General features: G+C 36.1%; 1 protein-coding gene and 1 pseudogene across 1 annotated transcript; both read left to right on the forward strand.

Annotated features, from left to right (window-relative positions):
* Nucleotides 1-948: 948 nt before the first annotated feature.
* LOC127104444 (mitogen-activated protein kinase homolog NTF6-like) lies at nt 949-1,678 on the forward strand (annotated as a pseudogene).
* A 7,498-nt stretch (nt 1,679-9,176) lies between these two features.
* Nucleotides 9,177-9,386, forward strand: LOC127100576 (uncharacterized). The gene has a single exon (XM_051037805.1). The coding sequence runs from the start codon at nt 9,177-9,179 to the stop codon at nt 9,384-9,386; it is 210 nt and encodes a 69-aa protein (XP_050893762.1).
* Nucleotides 9,387-10,067: the final 681 nt, after the last annotated feature.

Consider the following 10,067-nt stretch of genomic DNA (forward strand, 5'->3'; position numbering starts at 1 on the left):
ACAGATAAACATAATTGATAGATTAGTGAGACTCATGAGTCATTAATCTCTTATTACGTTAATCTCTTTTATAGATGGATAGAGAATGGAAAATTGGAAAATGAGATGAATCTGGATTTGATAATTCACTGTTTTCAAGTTGGGTTTCTATGTACCCTTTTTATTATTTTTCCATTTTTGGACAAAGACAAAAAATAATAAGTGGAAAATTTTGTGGAGACTCACAGTGAAAGCCGGATGGTGTTGTTACATTTACAAGGTTTGCTGAGAAGCATCGCCGTTTTGCGAATGCTTTCATTCGACAGAATCCTGGCCTATTGGAGAAATCTCTGTCCATGATGCTTAAGACACTCAACTGATCGCGAGGTTGTTCTCATGATGTTAATGGCATACCTTACCTATATACTAGCTGAATCATGGTGTCTGAGTGGCATTCTCACTGTATTCTTCTATGGAATTGTAATATCTCATTATGCATAACATAATGTGACTGAGAGCTCAAGGTGGGAAGAGTAATGTATTCTTTGCAAAAACCTTGGATGATCGATTTATCATCAAACAAGTTACCAAAACAGAACTTGGATTATTCATTAAATTTGGTCCTGAATACTTCAAGTACCTTTCTGAATCCATAGGAACAGGAAGTCCAACATGCCAGGCAAAGATTCTTGGCATATACCAGGTTATTTCAAAATATCTGCTATGATGCTAAAGATGTATTTGACGGATTTGAATTCCAACATAAGAGAAAACAAGTTGTTCAAGCATCTAACAGCACTCGGACAAAGCATTGTTGATACATCCTATGTTGTTACCTGCAAAGCATAACCAGAAATTCAAAACCATGTTCAAGAATAAATTACATGTTGAATGAAATCATGCTTTAAGTAGTTATGCAAGATAAACCTGGAAGCTTCATCACACAATCGATTCCACACAAAAAAAGCGATGGAAAATACCTCCGATTCTGAGAACCCAAAACCTCAAGGAATTCTCATTCACGACGGAAAATACGTTCAGTACAACATCTTAGGCAACGTTTTTGAAGTCTACTCCAAGTACATACACTCTGCAAATGTTTTGCATCGAGATCTAAAACCAAGCAATTTACTTCTCAATGCAAACTGTGACCTTAAAATATATGACTTTGGGCTTGCCAGAACAACCTCTGAGACAGACTTCATGACAGAATATGTTATGAATCGTTGGTACAGAACCCCTGAATTACTACTGAACTGTTCAGAATATGCTGTTGCTATTGATGCATGGTCAGTTGGTTGCATTTTGATGGAGATAATTAGAAGGGAGCCTCTATTTCCTGGTAAAGATTATGTTCAGCAGTTGGCGCTCATAACTGAGTTGTTAGGTTCACCAAATGAAGAAGATCTTGGATTCCTCATAAGTGATAATGCAAAGAAATATGTTAAGCAGCTTCCGTATGTAGAAGAGCAGCCCTGATCTGTCCCCACTGGCAATTGATCTTGCTGAGAAGCTGTTGGTTTTCGATCCCTCTAAACGCATAACCGTTGATAGAAGCAAGATAACAAAAATTCGGTACGGCTTGATCTTGAGCTTGTGCAGAAGTGGAGTTGATGCAATTGTGCAGAATACAACAACAATACAAAATCAGTATGGATTTCGAAGAAAAAAAGAAGAAGCAAGTCATATTTTCGTCTAAGTGGGTTCACAGTGGTGAAACCTTTCTCACCGGCGGTAAAATTTCACAAACAACCCAAAAGAGGAATTAAGACAAATTCAAGAGGAAAATACGTGGTTCATATTACCTTTTCCATATCAAACGTCAAATGAGGCAGACAAAGTTGAAGCACCTTAAAGCACTTCCAAGAGCGTTCCCTTTTTGATCTCCATGGCCAGCTCAAAAACTCTAACGGGATAAGTATAAAAGGGGGTGGATACTGTAGAAAAAAAAGAAGGAGGTGAGATAGCGACGACGAAAAAACCCTAAAATTTTCGACGGCTACGGTAGCGATAAAACCCTAATATTTTTCACCGAAAAAAGGGAGCCTCCATCCTCCACTAGATCGCCCCCACAGAACCCCCAAAGACCGATGAACCACCACAACTGCATCTGAAGAGACACTCTGCCACCACTACCGTTGACACACCTATCAGGTATCTTTTAAAATGTTTGCTTCATTGATTTTCGATTGGTTTGTTTGTGAAGTGAGAGTAGAGTATTGAGAGAGAGTATGGTGCGAGAGGTTGAGACGATGAGTGAGGTCGAGAGATTGAGATAAGCATTTAGAGAGAGGGTTTTGAAAGTGATGAACGAAAGACGTTGTCACTTGTTCCACTTCTCTTCAGATTCTTTCATTTATTTTAAGAATTTTTGAAGAGTATCGAAGCGTCTGCATTTAGGGAGAGATTGAGAGAGGGAAGGGCGTTCTTTGATGGAGGTGAACGAATTTGTGTTGGGTTGTTTCACGTTCCCAGTTCTTCCTCTTTTATTTATTTTAAAAGCAATTAAAACCTATTTAGAACTTAATGACCGTTGGCTTTTCCTTGCAACCTTTCATTAACATATTGTGTGCTGGTATTAATGATGATTAAAGTGTTGTTATTCCCACCCAACAGCCAGGCGGCTAGGGTTGATCTTTGGGATTCTCTCACCATTTTTTTGTGGGCTTTAGTTAGCCCAACAGACCATCTCGTTCTAGTTTTTTATTTATTTTAATTTATCTTTATCTGTTCTTGTTTATATATTTAAGTTGTTGTTAAGGTAACAAATGAACATAAGTGGCTGAGTGGAGAGGAAGCAATTTCACTTTCTTTAGTGGGATGGGTTTGATACTTGGGAATGGCATATCTTCATATTTTCATTTTTGTGCTTGCTGTTTTATTTAAATCTTTCATAACTTCTTACTATTTACCTTACCATTTTTGTACCTTGTTATCTAGTCCTTTTTTATGCTTGTTGATTTTATTCTCTCCGATTTAACTTTTTTTAATGTGTTGTAAATAATTTATTTATTTATTTATTTATTTCATCCGGTTTACTTTTGGACATATTCTCCACGAACTCATGCGCCATATCAATTTAATGGACCAACACCTCAAACATTCACATTAATCCTTCTATTTAAACGTATTTTTCAATAAAATATGAAGAAAAAGATTATCCTGGATGGAATATCCAGTTATAATCCCGAATATGGGGCTCAAGCTGTAAGAGCTTGTAAGCTATAAATATTCGTCTTCTCTCCAAAACGCCTGTAAATATCTCAAACCATCTTCTTAATAAAACTTGAAGAAAAAGATTATCCTGGATGGAATATCCAGTTATAATCCCGAATATGGGGCTCAAGCTGTAAGAGCTTGTAAGCTATAAATATTCGTCTTCTCTCCAAAACGCCTGTAAATATCTCAAACCATCTTCTTATTAAAACTTGAAGAAAAAGATTATCCTGGATGGAATATCCAGTTATAATCCTGAATATGGGGCTCAAGCTGTAAGAGCTTGCAAGCCATAAATATTCGTCTTCCCTCCAAAATATTTGTAAATATTCAAACGTCTTTTCTCAATAAAATTGAAAGAAAGGGATTACCTGGGTGGAATATCCAGATGTAGTCTCGAGTATTAGACACAAGTTGTAAGAGCTTGCAAGTCACAAGTACTCGTCTTTCAAACTTCAAAATACTTAATTCCTATCTTAACCTCTTTCAATAAGGATGGAAATGGAACATCGTGTATACCGTGCACTCCTGAGATTAAGATTCAAGGTGGGTGTCTTGCCTATCTTAGCTCTCGCCATCGTCTAAAATTGTCAATGCGGTTTCTTCAACCCCTTTCTCAATCAAACCTCAAAATACTTAATTCTTATTAAACATTTTTTCAAATAAGATGGAAATGGAACGTGGTGGATACCGCACACTCCTGAGACTAGGATTCGAGATGGATATCTCGCTCATCCAAGCTCTCGCCATTACTCAAAATAAACCCAACCAATCAAACTCTTTCTCGCCGCTGTGCAATTAATCAAAAAACCTTTTTCATAAACGAATTACATGTTATCTTAAGTTGATACAAAACAATGTTTCGGCCACGATTGTTGAGTCGAGATAAGTGACGTTTTTCCGAATGTTGATTTGTAAATCCATTCGATGTGTGGTATACGTCGCTCCTCATCTGTTTTGGGTAAAACAATGTTTTCGTCGATTAATACAATATAGCTTTCGCTAAAATCGACCAACAAACAAACATTTTTCTACCCAGAACTACGTAAGCCTTGATTTCTCTGTTGAGATACGTAGGAGCAGGATTTGTAAATCTTGCCAGGCCCACTAATAAAAACTTAGGTTTAGTCCTTCGTTAAAAAATCCAAAAATATTCTCCTCTCATCCTTTCTTTCTTTCCCACTTAATAACTTAAAGCCTAACATTTCAACTAACACTAATTCACACAACTAACCTAATGGTTCCCGTTGAGTACAACGGACATGAGGGGTGTTAATACCTTCCCCTTGCGTAATCGACTCCCGAACCCTGATTTGGTTGCGACGACCATAATCATTGTCGTTCTTTCTTGGGTTTTATCGATATTTCCCCTTTCCTTTTTAGGAATAAATAAAGTTTGGTGGCGACTCTGTTCAGTCCATCATTGTGAGCGTGCGATCGCACTTCGCTTGAATTAGGTTAAATGATTGGTTAATGAGTTTCATCACTCGTATTGATGAATGAACAAATGCGTTAGGAAGCTAACGTATAGAACTATAATATAGAGAGAAGTCTCTATGAGTTATACCACTATGTTTTCCATTTTGAGTTCGGTTAACCCCACCATATGATGATCGGACGGATGTTTGCTACGTGACATGAAAGTGGAATAAGATAGATTAAGACGGATTGTGTGATAGCTTTGCTTATGTTTTGTAGCATGTATATTATCATGTATGCTTTATGTATGTTATGAATCACATTATGATGTATGTCATGGATTATATTCTGAATTGATGTTTGTGTTGTTGTGTAATAATATGAATAAAATCCTATGATGATGAGTGAGCAAACCTAGGAGTATAACTAGGTATATGAATTAGAAAGATAAATTAAGTTATGAAATGACTTAAGTGGTGATGCTTGGACGCAATGGTACCTCGGTGTGTATCGTGGATAAGTATTCTCTTGATTATGAATCAATATACTTTATATGGAACATGTGTGGAATAACCTGTGAATGGGTGAAGATGATCACCCAGTACTTAATGAGAATATATGTGAACGGGTGGATGTGATCACCTGGTATTTGATGAACATCATGAGAATTGGTGAATGTATCACCTAGTGATTGATGAGAGCAATCACAGTCGTGTAACCTAATCATATATTCGGATATGATTTATGCACATACCATTTGACAGGCTTACGTAAAACAGCAAATGGGGGTGTGGCACCAATGGTTCGTGCCTCAATTGGTTTTGAGTCCCAACCATGATGGACATGGGGGAAAGGTGGACATCTAATTTGGTTAGAGTCTCATACGGTGAAATATACTCCAAGTGGGTTTGAGTCCCATACGAGTGACGGTCGCTTGAACTGGATTTGAGTCCCATAGAAGGCCTAATTTCCATCGTGAAATTCGAATCATACGAGCATGTGTGAACCGAGCTTGGCCTAGACATAGGTTCATTCAGCGATTGATGTTTCTTGAATCCGAATAGTGATTATTTGAGTTATGAGAACTCAAGTGACATGTTTCCATACATTGCAAATATCCCTTAGATAATTAAGTCTTAGTTACATGGTGTGAGTGATACACAAGTAACGACAGATGAAGACTTGAGTTAGAAATCGATTAGAAACCTTGTAGAGCCGAGTGGACCCATATGATAGGGTAACTCGCTAAGATTATTATCTCATCCCATTATCATTGTTGTTTTTAGGTATTATTTGCATGTTGAACCCAAGAGGTTGCAAGATGATGTTTCAAAGGATTTTAGCTATTATGATCTTCCGCTGTGGATTATGTGCAATGAAGATATTATACATAGATATTAGGTTTTTTATTTTCGGCAGTATTGTATAACATGTGCCATAAATGTATTTTAGTTTAGACATGTGTATATAATTATGCCGTTAGACACTTAAGTTCTGTCAGTACCAAAAACTAACACTTGTATGATACTATTCTAGATATATATCATATGGGTTGTTACAAGGAATCAACTTTAACGAGATCCCGACTATGTTTGAAAATGTTGTGGATGAAGGAGTCAACTTAAATGATGATTGTGTTTTATGATGTTGTGGATAAAGGATACAATTTGGATAAAGGGACAACTATGGTAGAATAGGGGATAATTGTGGTGGATGAGGGGGCTACTTTGTTGGAAGACAATTTGGATGTGGGGACCACTGTGGTGGATTATGGTATTGAGATTGAACAACAAAATATAGATGATGGACTAAATTGTAACAATGAGGGAGATGAAGGACTAAATGGTTTCTGGAGTTATTGACAGTTGATTTTGGAGGAGTCAGATTGTGCAAAACTTACACCTTCATAAGTGATCATTAAAAGGTTGATATCTTAATTTGTTTTACTGATTTCACAGTTGTTAAAATCAGTTTTAATGATTTCACAATTGTTTATATCTTCAGTTGTTTTAAATGTATTACGGGGTTTGTTGCCTTACACCATTATCACCCAAAGGATGTGTGTAGCCATTTATAACCATATCCTAAAAATCTGCAAAGAAAATTTTTATTTTGTCTTTCTAGTAATCAAATTTATCTCCATCAAAAATTGGAGGTTTGGCAAAATAGTAGTCTTTATCATTGTTTGTGTGTCCTATTTTGTGTTTCAAGAAAATGGATCTTTTTCTGACATGGTTAAGTGTTTGAAACAACGAGTCAATAGCAGTACCGAGATCTGATACCAATTAAAGATTCAGGAAACACAAGAAATGGGGTTTGAATTGGGTTTATAGATTTAAAATGTTTTGTCACCCAAGAACTCAAACAACAAAGATCGGGCAAAGATAAAAAAACATAATAATTTTTATTCTGGTTCGTCGTTAACGAAGCTACTTTCGGTCCACCCACCTGAGTGATTTTGACTTCTCAATAAGGACTTAATCTAATAACTAAACTGATTATACAACTTAAAGACCAAGTTTCTAAGACTTCTTGAGAATTCTGACTATACTCTAGTCTCTCAAGGAAATACAGCTCATAGACTAATCGTCAATGACTTCTTCAGAATTCTGACTAAACTTAGTCTCTCAAGAAAATTAACAAATGTTAATCAAGTTGATTGTATTTACATGGATGCTTCTTGCTAAGCATAATACACACAATGAAATTCAGGTTTTACAATAGAGAATATTTGAAATGAAGCTCAAAGTGTTTCTTCTATTTTCTTTTTTCTTCATGATGATCTTCTTTATTGAATCTTCTTTATGATGAAGTTTCTTCAATTTTTGAGTAAACGTTTTCTATCTCTATTTTTTTCTTCTTTTAATCATACATCATTATCTATTCACAATTCATTTGTCCTCTTTATAGAATAAAAAATAAGACCGTTGGAGGATAGGATTTGAAACTTCTTCAATAGTACACCAAAGTTGTAGTGTAAGTAGGTTTAGCCGTAAATTATGGGTAGTTAGTGGAAAATATCTTATAGTCGTTTGCAGCACAGTCCTTTTTATTTTAAGCCTAACTTGTACTAATCTCAAGGACTATTCATCCATTACACTCTAGAATATTGTTTTTGCATATGAGAGATTTAACGCATCTTCAGAGTTCAGATCCTTGAGAATAGACTTTAGAGTCTAGTTAAAAAAGTGAGGCTTTAGAGAAGTCTACTTTAGAAGTGTTGACTGGTGAAAAACCATAGTTGACTTTAACTTCAGAACTTCTTCAAGTGATCTCTTTGGTTTAGATGCAGATGAGGTCTAAAGTTCTTAATCTCTTTCATCAGAGTCCATAGTATTTATATGAAGAGTCTCTCTAAGACCATAGTTCGGAGTCTGATTTGATTAGTTTTATCCAAAATCTTGACTTGATTAGAGTCATCTTCACTCATCTTCTTACTTGATCAGATTTATCTTTACTTCGCTTCAAGCCTGCTCAGAGCCTGCACACTCAACAAACTATTAGAGAACACAATTATTCTTTTATACTTCGTTATTATAAAAACTCAAGGATAGTTTTAGAACCAAATTGTTTCCAACACATGATCTCCCCTAACTTGCTCCTCCTCTAACATCTCTTAATGAGTTGGCCTAGGTTGCTCTCCCTCTACATATGGTGTCATGTAAGCATGTGACACTCTAAAAAATCATTGGATGTAGCTGAATGCAGAACTCCATAGATGAGGAGCTGGCATACTATGTACATCATCTAAGACCATATGATCAAGGTACTCCGCAAATATCTCGCCAACATCTCTGTAGAGGACTGTGGGAGGAGCAATAATGGTGGGGGGACTCTAGGAATTCCCTAAAGATACCAGAACTGGAGAATGACCCGCTCAAGTAGATACTCGAACAAGCCAACCATCTAGAGTAGAAGAATATCTTATTGAATGGGTGTGTCTTACGGTGATCGTCGTACGATGTGAAGTTTATATCATTTATCATGATGCGGTCAAGATAAACTCTTAATGGCACGATCTCAAGGTGATCGTCGTACGATGTAAATTTTTTACTTATAATTACACCAGAAAAATCATATCATAATCAGAGAAGTTAAATACATGGGACATAACTAGGGGTGGCAACATGGGCCCGGCCCACGGGCCGTGCCCGTTTTACCCGTCATTTTTGGCGGGCCGAGCCTGGATTTTGTACTCGCGTATTTATGTATGTTCGCCCCGCCCTGCCCCACAAAAAAATGGGGCGGGCGTAGGGCGGGCGCGGTCAGCCCGCGGGTATAAGTTAAAAACAAATAATCTTAGGCTCATACCAAAATTAGGGTTACATTGATCTCTTCGTCAAACTGAGTTATGCTCTGGAAATTATATTTATCTATTCATCAGCCTCACAAACGGTTTCACTGTCCAGTCTCACCTCTCTCTTCGTCGATCTGGCCTCTCTCTTTGTCGGTCACACGGTTCAGGCAAGTTTCAGCTTTCTCTTCGTCGACCACATAGTTGAAATTTCTGAATTTTGTTTTTGATAAAATAAATTAAAGAAAATAACTACTACAGTAGTATAATGGTGGATTGGGATCCAGTGGTGATAGCAGTGGTGTTGTTTGTGTTACTAAGTCCAAGCTTGTTGTTTCAAGTACCAGGAAGGAACAGAGTGCTGGAGTTTGGGAACATGCATACTAGTGGTGTATCTATTTTGATTCATACAATCATCTTTTTTGGACTCATTACAATCTTTCTTATTGCCATTGGTGTTCATATCAACACTAGTTAACTCATTTTCATCAAATTATTATAGCCTTCCTTTAATTTTAGTTTTGGTGTGGTTTGAAGTTATGTTGGTCTTTATCTTTTGGAATATTTGATGTACTTTTCTTTACAATTATTATAGTGGTATTTGGAATTAATAACAAAATTGGTATTTGGAATTAATAACATAGGAGTATGTATTTGTAACTTATGACTTACTAGTAGCTGTTTTCAAGAGCTAAGTCATATAATTTCTTTCACTTTTTACAATTAATATTATGCTTATAACACAAATGACAAGAGCTGAAAAAGCCTATAATATTAAGATTTCAGTTCACAAAAGTGGTATTAATAATAACCCTTCATTCTTTGGTAGACATTTACTCAGCTCTTTCTAATGCACAAAGATTGGTGTTCATATCAACACTGGTTAACTCATTTTCATCAAAAAAAATTATAGATGTAGTGGGTGATGATGAAGATAATAATGATGGAAGCTTGGCGAAAAATATTACAACTGAAGCATCATATGTTCGTGACGTAGATGAAGATTGATGAGTGCATCTTTTATGTTTGTAGAGAATTTAGAGATTTTTGTGTTAGATTAAACTATTTATGACTTCTTTCATAACTTTTGTTGAATTTATGGAGTTGAACTTTTGTTAAATTTGTGGTGTTGAACTTGTGTTGAATTCGTGATATTTAA

The sequence above is a fragment of the Lathyrus oleraceus genome, chromosome 7 (genome assembly GCF_024323335.1).
Source record: "Lathyrus oleraceus cultivar Zhongwan6 chromosome 7, CAAS_Psat_ZW6_1.0, whole genome shotgun sequence".
Taxonomy (NCBI): Eukaryota; Viridiplantae; Streptophyta; class Magnoliopsida; order Fabales; family Fabaceae; genus Lathyrus; species Lathyrus oleraceus.

Coding starts and splice junctions, on each gene's coding strand:
- LOC127100576 (XM_051037805.1), top strand. CDS start 9,177: ATGGTGGATTGGGATCCAGTGGTGATAGCAGTGGTGTTGTTTGTGTTA.